This window comes from Carya illinoinensis, chromosome 11 (genome assembly GCF_018687715.1).
Source record: "Carya illinoinensis cultivar Pawnee chromosome 11, C.illinoinensisPawnee_v1, whole genome shotgun sequence".
Classification (NCBI taxonomy): domain Eukaryota; kingdom Viridiplantae; phylum Streptophyta; class Magnoliopsida; order Fagales; family Juglandaceae; genus Carya; species Carya illinoinensis.
In genome coordinates, this window is record NC_056762.1 from 9,815,202 (window position 1) to 9,829,655 (window position 14,454).

At 34.4% G+C, this 14,454-nt stretch overlaps 1 protein-coding gene across 3 annotated transcripts; it reads left to right on the forward strand.

Annotated features, from left to right (window-relative positions):
- The first annotated feature begins 314 nt into the window (after window positions 1-314).
- LOC122281661 (protein LEO1 homolog) lies at window positions 315-9,547 on the forward strand. Of its 3 annotated transcripts, none has more exons than XM_043093385.1 (12): window positions 315-521; window positions 1,356-1,696; window positions 2,487-2,613; window positions 2,947-3,132; window positions 3,806-3,982; window positions 4,818-4,949; window positions 6,521-6,700; window positions 6,776-6,907; window positions 7,172-7,276; window positions 7,376-7,633; window positions 8,763-8,921; window positions 9,218-9,547. In XM_043093385.1, exons 1-11 carry the CDS (start codon window positions 408-410, stop codon window positions 8,895-8,897), a joined length of 1,887 nt encoding a protein of 628 aa, XP_042949319.1. In that variant the 5' UTR covers window positions 315-407; the 3' UTR covers window positions 8,898-8,921; window positions 9,218-9,547. The 3 variants fall into 3 exon arrangements, with proteins under 3 accessions (XP_042949319.1, XP_042949318.1, XP_042949317.1); XM_043093384.1 differs by having other exon boundaries at window positions 316-521; window positions 7,370-7,633; window positions 9,221-9,547; XM_043093383.1 differs by having other exon boundaries at window positions 317-521; window positions 7,370-7,633.
- Window positions 9,548-14,454: the final 4,907 nt, after the last annotated feature.

The window sequence follows — 14,454 nt, forward strand, 5'->3', positions numbered from 1 at the left end:
ATAAAATTGAAAATTATTTATTAAATAAAGAAAAATGATATTTATAGTATTAAAGTATGAAAGTTCTGCGTACTCTTTTAAAAAAATGTAGATAAATATAGAATTTATATAAAAAATTATTTTTAAAAATAAACTTTATTTTTTAAAAAAGAAATACGTGAAATTTATGTTGTATTTAGTATTTACTTAAATTAACTAAGAATTGTTCATAATAATAAAAAAAATCCGATCAATTGAGTTAAGTGGGACCCCCGTCCGTTCGCCGAACGATGGCGTGTCGAGAATATTTTGGGCTGATAATTGATAGATAAAACCCAAAAGAAACTCGAGCGGAGCGGAGGCCGATCATACAGAGAAGTACCCTGAAAGCTCCGAGCATAGAGAGAGAGAGAGAGAGAGAGAGAGAGATGGGGGAAGAGAAGCGGCACCAGATGATGCAGAACCTTTTTGGCGATCAATCAGAAGAGGAGGAAGAGGTTGATTCCGAGCACGAGTCCAATCCCCAGCCCAACTACGCCTCTGTAATTACTCTTACTCACTTTTCTTTGATATCTAGACTATATAGAAAAACAAAAAGTTTCAATATGCAATTTCATGCCCCGAATGCCAGCTTTAGCAGTTTAAAAAATATTCTTATTTTGGCTCTGGATCTGGCTTGTGGCTTTTAGGTTCCGTAGGTTTTGTTGTTGCTAAGTTGAGTATTTATTTAAGGAGCAATTCATGCACATATACCTATCTGATGGTTTCTGTTTAATCTTTATACGTGTATTTGAGATTTGAAGTACCAATTACTTAATTACTATCGATGTTAGAAGTTTTTGGTTTGGGAAACGGTGTTGATGCTTTATGTTGATATTTATAAAAAAAAATGTTGGAAGAATAAAAATTAAGGAATGGGTAAATATTTCCATTTTGTGTATGTGTATGCATTTTTCACATTCTGATTTTGGAAGCAAGAATTGCTTCTGAATTGTTCATCACTCGATCATCTACTTTTTGTTTTTTGACGGTGAGGAATCCAGGAAACCGTACAAAAGCAACATAATATGTAGTTAAGCATATAAGTATATACGTGCATATGTATATACATATATATGAAATGCTTAAAATTGGGTCTTGTTGATCGAAGTATAAGAAGGAAATTAGTAAGAAAAATTACAGTTGCGGCTAGAAATTTGTGCTTTTCCCCTTAAAATCAAGCTTATGAAAATATAACCCTCCTCTTTTTGGAAATAAAATGCAAGAGAAGATGCAAATTTCTCTACACATGAATTGTTTGTTGGAATTAAATACACATGGAATTGTTTATTTATTTATTTAAAAAAAAAACCATAATGTGATGACTTTGTTTCTAGGATGAAGCAGAAGGAGGGCTGGAGCCTGAGGCTGAAGGTGAAGGTGAAGTGGAGGGGCATGGGGAGGTAGAAGTAGAGAGTGAAGGTGAGTTGCACAATGTAGATCCTGATCCTGGAGAAAGTGAGGGTGAAAGAGATCAAAGCTCCCAAGAAGTAGAGGTTGGTGATCAAAGGGAAGAAAGTGAAGCAAAGGATACTGACAGTGATGAAAAAGAAGAGTATGGTCAAAGAGTAGTAACAAGCAAGAGACGTGATGTTATTGAAAGTGGATCAGAGAGATCTGAGGAACGCCATTATCCTGACAATGAAGATGAGGAGGTTGAACAGGGTCGAAGTCCAAGGTAATCTGTCTACAAGTACTCTCACACGTGCATGTGCACACTCAAATTCAATCAAATGCCGATTGAAGAATCTCTTTTCTTTGGTTCTCTTACTATTCAACTATGCTTATTAGGAGTTTTTTCATCTCTTTTACTTTATCTCTGCTGTTTCAATGCATGTTTTTGGGGGCTTTTTGTGTTTTAAATTTCTGTATATGCATGTCTTGTCTGCATGTTTATGGTTGCATTTGTTTCAACAGGCTTTTGACAGTGAGAATTAATTCCTTTAGAAATAACTGGTAATAGGTAAGTGAGAGTATCTATGTTATGAGAGTAGTACTCATAATTTTCTGAGGAAGGAGACATGGATGTTAATGAGAAGTGTACAATATTAGGTGCTTTTAGGTAAGGTTTTTTTGTGAACCTCTATTTTGCTTGGGCCACCCTTTTTATCTTTTTTAGAGCTACATATACGGAAACATTTGCTTTGACTTAGTCTTTTCAAATTGCTCTCTTTCCCTGTTCATTAATTCATTTTTTGAGAAGTTATTTTTAATTTTTTGATAGGCTCTGTTCATTATTTCCATGCCTTATTTGATAATTCAAAATTTTGATTTCTACAGCTTTATAAAATTGTCTTTCTTTGTGAAGTCAAATTATTTCTCGTTGGATGCTTGGGCTGGCATGCTTGGCCTGTTCACTAAGCATTGTTTGTTGCATTGATCAAAACAAAAGCATAATCATTGTTTTGATGCTCAATTGTGACAAGTGGCAAGCTAACTTGACTAGAACCTTGACTTCTTAACTGTAGATCACTAGAAGAAGAGAAGGATCAGAATCATATTTCACATTCAGCTGTTCGTGATGTTTTTGGTGAGTCTGATGACGAAGAAGAAGCTGACTATGCAGTTCATGAAGATGTTGAGCATGATTCAAATGTAAGTATCAGATGTTTAGATGCATGGGCTTTATGTTTTAAATTTAGGCCTGGTTTGGATAGTGTTGAGATGAGATGAGATGAAAGTTGAATAAAATATTTTTGGAATATTATTTTTGTTTTCAGATTTGAAAAAGTTCAATTGTTTATTGTATTTTGTTTGGAAGTTTGGGAAAATTGTAGAGATTAGATGAGATAAGTTGAGATGATTTCACTATCCAAACCAGGCCTTAGTGATGCTATTATCGTGTGTGTATATATATATACATGGTCAATGTGTAATGCAAAGTGTTTTTCTTATAAAAGTGTAATGTAAAGTGTTTTGCTGCCTTAGAGATCTCCTATGGAAGATGAAGGGAGCTATGGGAAGAGTCTAAGACCAGAAGATATAGTTGCTGATGAAGATGCTCAATATGAGTCAGAAGAGGAAAACATTGAGGCTAAATATAAAGAGAAGCCGGTTGGCCCGCCATTGGAGCTGGAGATTCCATTACACCCACCCCCAGCTCGTCCAGAAAAGGTTTATACTTTCTCTACTACGTGCTGCTCTGATGTTTTCTTTATTTATCTGCCTTTCTTGCTTTACATGGTGCTTGCACAACTTATACAAACCTATATGCATTTTTTCATGTTTTGTATAGCATAAAGTTGAGGTTAAAACTTATCTGGATTGCCTGCTTTTTGAGCTCATCGCTTCAAATTTTAATAATGGTCTCGTCTGCATGTCCTCTTGAATTACTAGGTGCCATGCATAGGATGCAAGGCATATCCTCTTGCATAGGATGCAGTTATGGAGGTGGAGGTTGAGGATTGGGACCAACTTGTATTTGAAAAAGATCTTGGAGAACTGCCTTTACTTACCTGTTTGGCAGAAATTGCTAAATATTTCCAACTTATATCGCTATTGGCATCATGCACATGCATGGTTGAAGTGTGGCAATATGTATCAACAAATTTTCTATATTCTTCTATCTATCTGTTGTTAAGAAGTTCTTTATACTTATAACAAAAAAAAAAGTTCTTTATAGCTTGCCTTCTTACTTTTCTTTTGCAAGCTTTGTGCATGGTATTGTACTTGATGGTTTTTGTTCTTCATTATGATTGCATTCAGATCTTCTTATAGAAAGGATCACAGATAATTTACTCTCACGAGTTAGCACAAAATTTAGAACTCAGCTGTTATCTGTTTGCAGATGAACATGATCAAAGTTTCTAATATAATGGGCATTGCTCCAAAACCGTTTGATCCTAAAACATACGTGGAAGAGGATACTTTTGTGACAGATGAGTCTGGATCTAAGAAACGTATACGCTTGGAGAACAATATCGTGCGCTGGAGGACAGTTAGAAATCCAGATGGCACATCATCTGTAAGTAATTATCTTATGCTGTTATCTGTTATACATACACATGCACCGTAACAGAGGTTTCAAACACATTTTTTGTTTTTGATAAGTTCAAACAAATTTATTTTTGTATGAAAAAGGCAGAAGTCAAATCTGCTAGGATGAATACAAGTCGCAGGTCCTCTGATTATTTCTTCTCAAACTTGCTAAGATTTAAAGAGAATTTTTCTTGTATTAATGTGTACAATTGGAGATTGCACAAAATACAGTACCAAATTTCTTGCACGTATTGTTTTATAAAGTTGCTTGATGTCGACTAGATTAAATGCTTTTTAAAAAGTGAATTTAGAGATCTTTTGCACAAATGTCTACTTCAGACCAAAATTATGAGTGATTGATGGTTGTATATAAATTTTCCAATTATTAACGCCTTCTACATAGTGGTTCTCCTAGGGGTTGGCTCAAGTGGTGAAGGCCTTGGTCTTGGTGATATTCTCTCTCAAGATCTAAGGTTTGAAATCCTCTTGGGTGCACACAATTTCTAGGGACCATCTGACTGGGGGAACTTCACCTTGAATTAACTGAGGTGCACTTGTGGGAAACTCCTTGCCGAGGGCCTATGCACCCTCAGGATTAGTCGGGACTTTATTCTCAGACACCTGGTGCCAATAAAAAAACATAGCGGTTCTTCAACCTTCTATAACTTTTTCCTTTTTAATTGATTCTTAGTTTTGTCTGTCCTCTGACTTCAAATCCTGAAATATGTTGAACTCTACTATAAGAGCACATTTTACCTTGACAATGCAACATTTTTATCATATTTCAGTTAGTGTTTTCAATATCTCCTTGTGATTTGCAGTATGAAAGCAATGCACGCTTTGTGAGATGGTCTGATGGTAGTTTGCAGTTACAAATTGGAAATGAAGTTCTAGACATATCTGTGCAAGATGCTCAGCATGATCAAGCACATCTTTTTCTCAGACATGGAAAGGTGAGTATAGCCATTTGATTTTTCTGATCATTTAGTTAATTATTATTTTTATATCTCATGTGATCCATAAATATAATATCTTTAATGATTTCATATTTGTTTTGCTTCCTTATCAAATCTAGTGAACTGCCAAATGGATTCAAGATAACCTTGAGTAAACAGTCTAGTAAGATGCATATATTTTCTTATGTATTTGGGCTATGCCTATTTTCTTATATCAATGAAATTTTATTTTGCTTATAAAAAAATAAGTTCTTTTACCTTTCACTCTCTCTTGATGGCATGTTTAACTGTGTCAGAAACTTCTATTTGTGTTGATTTCTCCTGTATAATTTAGGTGAGAAAATTTCTCCATCCTTCGATAGCATCCCTTGACTCATCGAAATTGTCATCAGATCACTCAACTTCCTTTAACCATCCCACTATCCCATTTTATGTACTTGCAAGCACATGAGCACATCATATCACATGTAAGTTGAACACTAACCCTTACAATTAGGTCAGGCATGGAGCTCCCAAACCATAGTAGATTGAGGGGTCGTTGATATATGTGTGTGTGTGTGGGATGGTCAGTATTAAGGGGAATTAGAGCATTCTTACATCTTCTTTCTTATTTATTTATAAGTTTAATTTGTTCTCTTGTTGTAATTGCTTTGCTGGAAATCCATGGTAGTGTTCATTCTTTGGGTTGAAGATAAATCCAATAAAGAGGCAATTTGTGAGTTCTGATATTTTTTATTTGGAAGTTTACATAGGACTGCTGCTGTATTTAGAGTTCATAGGCATACCCCTGATGTCCATGCTTCTTTCTTGTGTCAAGATTTAGAATTAACTCCCCCTATTGGAAGTTTGTTGCTATTTTACATATTGTTTTTTTTTTTTTTGCTTGTGCTAAGGGTAAAGTTGTTGGAATCCCCTTTTGGCTGCTTTTACTATTTTAGGACCTGAATTTTAAGCCAGGGTACTGGGATTCCCTTGAACTGGATGCTGGATCAGAAAGGATGAAGTCCTTGGAGCCGTCATATATTCTTTTATCAAATTACTTCTAAAAAGAATTTCTTTTAGCAAACTAAAACTCAATGTACACATACAGGACGAGATTATTCTCATTTATGGCCATATCTATATCGGTGGGAATAGAAGCTAATGGAAACTGGTAAATTTAATCATTTAATCTATATTCTAACAAATACTTTATGATTTTCTGTCGTCACTTTCCGTTTCCTAGAATGTATTTAGGTGTTTTCTTTTGTATAGTTCCTGTGTACATGGGCTTTGCCTCGACATTAGTTTCTAATAACATCTCTTCTTAATTATATAAAAAAATATATTCTAACAAATACCTAAAAAAATTAGATTCTAAGAAATAAATATGCATACCAGAAACTGAGTAGGTGTATTGATTCTGATTATTAAGCCTGATTTACCCTACCAAACTTGGCCATTGTAATGTAAGACCTTATGAATTTATGCATGTTTGGTCATCACTTGTTTTTAAGTATGCATGGTTCTCCCCTCTTGCTCGTTTGGACTTCATAAAATTCTTGAATACATATATGTGATGCTTGTAGGGAATCCTCCAATCGCAAGGAAGGATTTTGAAAAAGATGAGGTTTATGCCATCGTCTTTGTCATCTAATTCTCACAGACTGCTGACTGCTCTTGTTGATTCACGGAATAGAAAGGTTTATAAGGTTAAGAACTGCATCACTGACATCGATCCCGAGAGGGAAAAGGAGGAAAAAGAAAAGGTAATTGGTTGCATTAGGTACCTTTTTTTCTTTGTACTGTCATGGTTCACATATCCTTTTTTTAATATTTTGTAGGCTGAAAGTCAAACAATCAGAGCAAATGTACTTCTTAATCGGAAGAGGGAAAAAGTAAGCCGGAAATACACCCCTACTGTAGACAGAAGGCGCCAACTTTCTCCTGGGTTCTTGGAAGATGCTCTTGATGAGGTCAGCTCTTTCTCTTACCATGTACCAGAGCAGGAAAAAGTCATACACTTGTTATAGGAAATTATTTTTCACATGAATTTTGGATTTTTTCAGAATATACTCATACAATTAGAAGCACATCCTTTTAGTTTTGGAGGCCACAGACATTTTTTAGGTGTAGAAGACCCTGTTAGTCTTCATTTTCCTGTCATATTCTGGAATCTTTTTTCTCTGTACCTATGTCGAAACCTGAAACAATTATTCTAATTATCACCCTATATTTAGGATGATGAGACAGATTATTATGATTCTCGACGTTCTCGACACCGCTTTGAGGAAGATTTGGAAGTGGAGGCTCGAGCTGAGAAGCGAATCATGAATGCTAAGAAGGTCTCATGACTTGAAATCTCAAGTGAATATTATTGTTTATTAGATAGCGATTTATTTGTTCTACTAAATTGATGTTCATATTTGATGTTTTAGTCACAGGGACCCAAAGATATCCCTCGCAAGTCATCCGTGCCATCCGCTAAATTATCTCGGCGCCCAGTGGATTTCTCTGATAGTGATAGAGAGGAATCTGAGTATGAAACTGATGGTGAGGAAGATGAGAGGTCTCCTCGACGTAAGAGGGTTGAGGAGCCCGTGCAGGAGTACGATGAAGAGGAGGAAGAAGAACATGAAGAAGAGGCAGAAGTGAAAGAAGCATCTGAGGAGGAGGAGGAGGATGAGGAGGAGGAGGCTGAGGTATGCCTTTTTATTTGGTTAATGACAACATAATCTGTCCGCTACATGGTTAAGTCAGTCTGGAAATTTAACATTACTCCTTCCATTTGGATTTGACACTTCATTAAAATTTTCTGATCTGTTTAGCGTTACAGATATTGCAGGCACTTCTTGTTTTTAATATGAAGAACTGTTTTTTGGGAACTTCCCATGTCTGAGTTTAAACTGCCTCTTTTACAACATACTTTGGAGAGCAATATCATGGAGCTTTTTGGGATCTAATGATCTTAGATTTTTTAGCAGTCCAAGTTAATTGTCCAGCCTTTTAGATGATTTGGATCCACACTTTATAACACATATTATGGTGCTTAAACGTCATATGGCATGCTTCTATATTAGATGCACTACAAGTTGTATGACTTGCTTCTGCCCTTTGGATGTTTGATGAGATAAGAATATCATTTACATTTACTGGGGCTTGACTGAAAACAGCTTGCCATCCGCCATTATGATGGTTGGGTGATAGTTTGTGTCATTTTTCTGATATTAGTTTTACGGAATTTTGTGTATGGTTGTAGCGTGTATATAATACCTGGTATGTATGGCAGTTCGATAATATTTGTCTAATGGAATTTCCAATGTATACAAGTACTAGGTGTTTTGTTTCATTTTGCATCTACTCAATGTTCCGAACCGGTTTGAAACATACCATCCTGGATCAGAACTGAAAGACTCTGTACAGCTTCAGTGGTAGTGTGAACTGCCTTTTTCTAGTCCCCATGGCAGGCTGTCTAAATCAAATATAATCTGGAGCTGAAGCAGTGATGACTGCACCATGAATAATATAATTCATGTTACTGTGGGTGCTGCACATTTTTTTGGGAAAGCTAAGACTTGTTTGACATATATTTGGATTGTTCGGTATTATAGGTTTGTCCAATTTCAGATAGCCAACAAAGTCTGTTGTAGATGGTACAATAATCTTAACATTGAAAGGAAATATCTATACCAGATGCTTAAGTTGTTCTTTATCGGTGATATTCTCATATTGTGGCCCAATTACCTTTCTATGAATCTGGCATACAAGGAGTAGCTGTGATGTTATGAAATAAACTTTTATTCATCATGCTGCTTTTTTGGATATTTTCAGGAGCCAAAACAGAAGGGCAGGGAGTTTGGAGGCAGCCTCAAGCGCAAGGGGATTGAGTCAGATGAGGACTCTCCTCCAAGAAAGATGGCATCCCACCGCCGAATGGCAGTTGTTTATGATAGTGATGAGGAATGAAAACTTGCTTCAGATTGTAACCTTGTGAGTATCTCTTAGTTTATATATAGGGATGTTGTTATCTTTCTGTGGTCATGCTTGCTGCTAAAGTTGGAACTGTCGGAGGTGGTGGAGGCTCATTCTCAAAGAAGAGTTAACTAATTACATTCTACACACTTGCCTAATTAACCCTTATGTACATGGAAGAGCATGTTCAAATTTGTTTTGGTTTGCATCTGATGTCACTTCTTCCTCTTAATTAATTTTTTTTGAAGGGTTTGTATTCAGCACTTTCCAAATCCCGCATATTCTTACTTGAGTCATATTCTTACTTGTTTCAGCAGAACAGTGAGAATGAATTCGAGATGAACCGCCTTTGCAATTGGGGTAGAGATTGCCATTGAGAATTGTCGGTGGGACTGTAGTTTGCAGCAAGATGTAAAAGGTGGTCATTTTCCTACATTTTTTTTTTCAAAATCTGTTGCTCTTTAATTTGTCTATGTATATATAAACAAGAATTTGTGTTTTATCATCCAGAACTAATGTAGTTTTTCAATTTTCTCCCCAAATAATTCTGAATTTTTCTTTCTGAGTTAGAAATTGCTATTTGTAATGTGCACTTATATGATAACGGCTGTGAAATATTATTGATATTATTATTATTATTATTATTATTATTATTATTATTATTATTATTATTATTATTATACATAGATTGTATGTGAATTAAGAGCAGATGGATAAGCAAATTCTTGATTTTCTGCTGTAGGGATTATTTAGATATAAGATTTTCTTGAAATTTCCCACAACATTTTGCAAAATATGTAAATTCTAAATATGCTCAGTTTGAGAGTTTTTGACAGATATTTTAATTGGAATTTGAAAAGGTGGTGGTGGGCATATTTTTGGGCTTTGCTACACGCAGTCGGGAAACGTAGTCGGCGTGCAGTCGGCTGTACGAAATGAATAAAAAAAATTATAAAAAAATTATTTTATATTCAGGGGGACCTGCATGAATTATAAAAAGCTATAAAAATAATTTTTTTTTTCATGTAGGTCCTGTATTAATTTTTTTTTTACAGCCGACTGCACGCCGACTGCATTTTCTAACTGCACAAATCATTTCTGCATATTTTTTTCTAGTAATGCTACCACATGCACACAAAAAGGGACACTGTTCCAGTGATATTTTTTTAAACAAAAATTGCAGATTTGAAAATGGATTTCACCGGAACTCAACTTTATCATTCACAAGGTTTGAATTTTCGCCCTCAGAAACCCCATTTTCGATCTTTCACAGAATTCTGAAAAATAGTCTCATGGCCCACAAACATCCTTATAATGCTACAAAAATAGTCTCATTGTTCACAAACTAGACTCATAGTAGTAGAATAATGTTATTTTTTAATAATGTTATATATAGTAGTGAAATATGTAAGTGTCATGTAGTTACTTTATTATTAAAATATATATATATATATATATATATTTTATGTAGATTTCGTATTTATTCACTTTTTTATAAAGTAATTGTACTACATTTGCTTTCTCAAAACTTCAACTATCATTTTTTTATTTTATTGATTTACCCCACAGCTGGATTACTTAACTCTTTTGAATTTAACCCTCAAATCATTTTTTTTTTCGAAGTTTTATTTTTGAACGATGCACAAGGTTTGGTGGATGTGAAACCTTTTGAAGATTCCACATCTAACTGTCACTTGACAGTGATAACATATCTATATGTATCAATAATATAAGTTTTCTTGTGGTAAAACAAGGTTTTTTGTTCATCAATTTTTAATTGAATGAATATTGAGGTGATATAAGTTTTGAATTATTCGAAATGTATTTATGCAAATTTTCTTATTAAAGATCTGCTTATCCTTAAAATTAGTCAGAATTTTTTTCCCAAATGCCTAATGTCAAAAAAAGAAAAAAATATGTACGTAATTAAAATAATTTATCGAGAACGTAAGATATTTTCTCCATTCTAAGTATTCACAAGTCAATGAAGTAAATGCAATTAATTATAAATCATCAGAGACCTTAAATTTATTTTTCTTTTCTTTTCATTTCTTTTTATTTTTCTTTTAAATATAAACAACTTTTAATGGAGTAAAATAGAGGGTAAACTCTCTATTCCCTGCCTGAAAATTAGGGTTAAATTATTACTAAAGTATATATTAAATCCTCTTGATCATGTTTTATGGGTTTCTATATATCTGTTTTTTATTTCAATAAATTCTCTATCCAATAATTTGGTCATTTCTTGTTTTGTTCCTATTAAGATTTGTCTACTTCTTTTTGTTTTTCTTTTTAAGAATAATCCTGTCTTGTTACAAATTTAAGATTTTCCATTTTCGTTAATATTTTTTTCCATCTTACTTTTTTTTTTTTTTTTTTGAAAGAGAACCTCATTGTATTCATATTCAAACTGTATCAGTTACATCATACATTTTATCTATAACAACTTGATTAGAAATTGCCTCAGGACCCTCCTCAACCCAATACTTATCCTCTTCACAGTTCAATGCCATCTTAGCTAATTGATGAGCAACCTCATTGCCCTCTCTTTGAATGAATTTCACTGTCCATCTGAAATATGAATTTAGTTTCTGCTGCAAAGCCTCCACCAGATGTCCTGCACTAGAATCGTCCTTTTCCACCTTTCTTACTGCATCAATAACTCCCTTTGCATCCCCTTCAAACTGGACATCCCCTAACCCCAAATCTTCACATAATGCCATGGCTTCCCACAAAGCAAAGCATTCTGCAACAAAAGCACAACCATTTAACACTTTAACAGCACATTTTGCAGCACTCACCATCTCTGATTACCACCCCAATCCCCAACCTCTGAGAGGGCACACAAATAGCAGCATCAAAATTAGCTTTTAGCATTGAATCTTTCGGTTTTCTCCACCCATTGCCTTCCTTCATTGTTAGTTTGACAGCTTTTTTATTTATCTCCCCCATTAACCATTCTTGAGCCAGCTTATAATCTTCATAACCTGATAATGCAATCTGTACAACACTAGTAGGAGTCAAGAATTTTTTCTCAAACACATATTTATTTCTTCTATGCCATATGTTTCTCATGATCATAGTCATTTTTTCTATATTCTCTATAGAGAGTTTAATGTACATTTCCTCCCAAAGCTGTAAAAAATTTGTAACTCCCACCCTTCATTTCTGTATAGGACTGCCCCACTCAGCCCACACATCAGAAGCCGCAGGACACCACCAAACAGCATGCATTTCAGATTCCTCATTTTCCAAGCACATAGAACACTTTGCCTCCTCCACCACCCTCCTTTGCCTTAGATTTATGATAGTAGGCAGAATATTGTTGGCAACTTTCCACAAGAAAAGTTTGGCAGCATTTGGGACTCTCAACTTCCATATCTGTGTCCATGTCCTTTCTTCTTTGCCAAAATCTGAATTCTCTCCACCCCTTTGCCTTCTATCTTGTTGCACCATATGATAAGCACTTTGAACCGATAACTTACCATCTTTTGAATACCCCCAAATTAATCTATCATCTGTTTCCACTGGATTGATTGGTAAAGATAAAATCAAGTCAGTTTCATCTCTCTCAAAAATTTGCCTCACTAAATCCACCTTTCATCCCCTGCTAGTTTTATCAATCAACTCACAAAACTCGATCCTCAGCTTGTAAAATTTTAATATGAGATTGTACACAACCAGTAATAGGTTTTGGCAACCATTTATGGCCTTAAATTCTGGTATTCTCTCCATTTCCAACTCTCATCCCCATTCCTCTTCTGATCACCCCTAAAGCCGACCATACACTCCTCCAAATAAATGAAGGAGATTTTTCCAATGTAGCTTTAAGTAAAGGGACACTCTTGAAATACTTGTTTTTAAAAATTCTGGCAACAAGAGAAGTAGGATCCATCAACATTCTCCACCCTTGCTTAGCTAGTATAGCCAAATTAAAATCTTCAAGGTGCCTGAAACCTAATCCACCTCCCTTTTTATTCTGCCCCAACCTGCTCCATTTCCACCAGTGCATCCCATCTTCCTTTCTGTACTGAGACCACTAGAATTTAGAAAAAAGTTATTCAATCTCACCACACAATCTCTGAGGTAGAATATATGACTATCTGTTAAAAAAAATAAATTAAGAGTTAAAATATTAAATTTAAAATTATTTAAAAAGTTTTTCCATCTTACTTGAGGTAGAATATATGACTATCTGTTAAAAAAAAAAATAAAATTAAGAGTTAAAATAGTAAATTTAAAATTATTTTTTTTGAAATATTAAAATTGTTAGGGGGAATTTTCATTAGGGGCCTTAAAGCCCATGCTGACAGTCTCAAGCCCATCACCTTCTTTTGGCCCTATGAGTTAAGATGTTACCAGTCCAAGCCTACGAGGGCCCCCTAGCAGCTCGGGGTAGGCCCCTGACCTGTACGGGTTGGAGACAATCACCCGTGTTGAGATGGGATGTTATTGGAACAGTGTGGGAAATCTCTGTCGGAGGAAAGTGAGAGAAACAAGCTAAAAAGAAGGGATAAAACTGAGTGGTAATGCTAGAAGATCACGCTGCATTAAATGAAAATGTCAGACAACCATGTCGTATTAAATGACTGACACTAGGAGATTGCATCGCATTAAAGACAGCATGGCGGTGGCTTCCCTCTTCCCCAGAACGCATGGTATGACTTCCTGACTTGAGGAGCCAAGTATAAAGGGATGTCCAGAAATACGAGGTAAAGAGAGATCAATTCATGACAGAAAACTGTTATTAGACTTTTGTATTTTCTTTGAAACATTTTCCAGAGAAGAAGACTGATCTAAGCATTGGAGACTTTTCGGGCCACTGAGAGCCACTCCTTTCCCTATTGTAGGACACAGATCGAGTGAAAGTCCGGACCGCTAAGCAGTCCGACACTAAGCTGTATGAAACACGACTTTAACAAAAAAAGAGAAAGAAAAAAAAGGAGATTAAAAAAAATATTCTTCTTAAAAAAATAGTTTTTTTTTAATTTTTAATTCTCTACTAATTTTAGTTTTTTAATTTTTTTTAAAAAAATTTCTTGATAAGTAAAAGATATATTTTATTATTATTATTATTATTATTATAATTATTATAATATCACAGTTAACTGTTTTACTGTATAAGAATAATACTACTATGTCCCTATATTTTAACCTCTCATTTTGATCACTCATACATTTAATTTTTTTTTATTTACTAATTAAAGAAATGACTATTAATATATTGATATTTTTTTTTATAATTTTTTAAAATATTTAAAAAATAAAAATAAAAATAAATTTTACCTAAAGACATGCGCAATAGTCACTGCAGGGCAAGACGTTAACAGCACTCCTAAAATATTTAGATAAGATGCCATATATAATGATTAATGATTACATAAATAGTTTTTAACTCTAAAATTACCTACCAATAATAATAATAATAAAATTATTATTATTATATTAATTGCGAAAGAAACAAAAATAAAAATAAAAACTCATGAAAAATCCAGAAGTTTCCACGCAGCAAAAATAGGAAAAGCGTGCTAAATCTAGTATTTTCTAGTGA

Coding starts and splice junctions, on each gene's coding strand:
- LOC122281661 (XM_043093384.1), top strand. CDS start 408: ATGGGGGAAGAGAAGCGGCACCAGATGATGCAGAACCTTTTTGGCGAT. Junction 2,614..2,946: donor ATGTTGAGCATGATTCAAAT/GTAAGTATCAGA, acceptor TTGCTGCCTTAG/AGATCTCCTATGGAAGATGA. Junction 3,133..3,805: donor CCCCAGCTCGTCCAGAAAAG/GTTTATACTTTC, acceptor ATCTGTTTGCAG/ATGAACATGATCAAAGTTTC.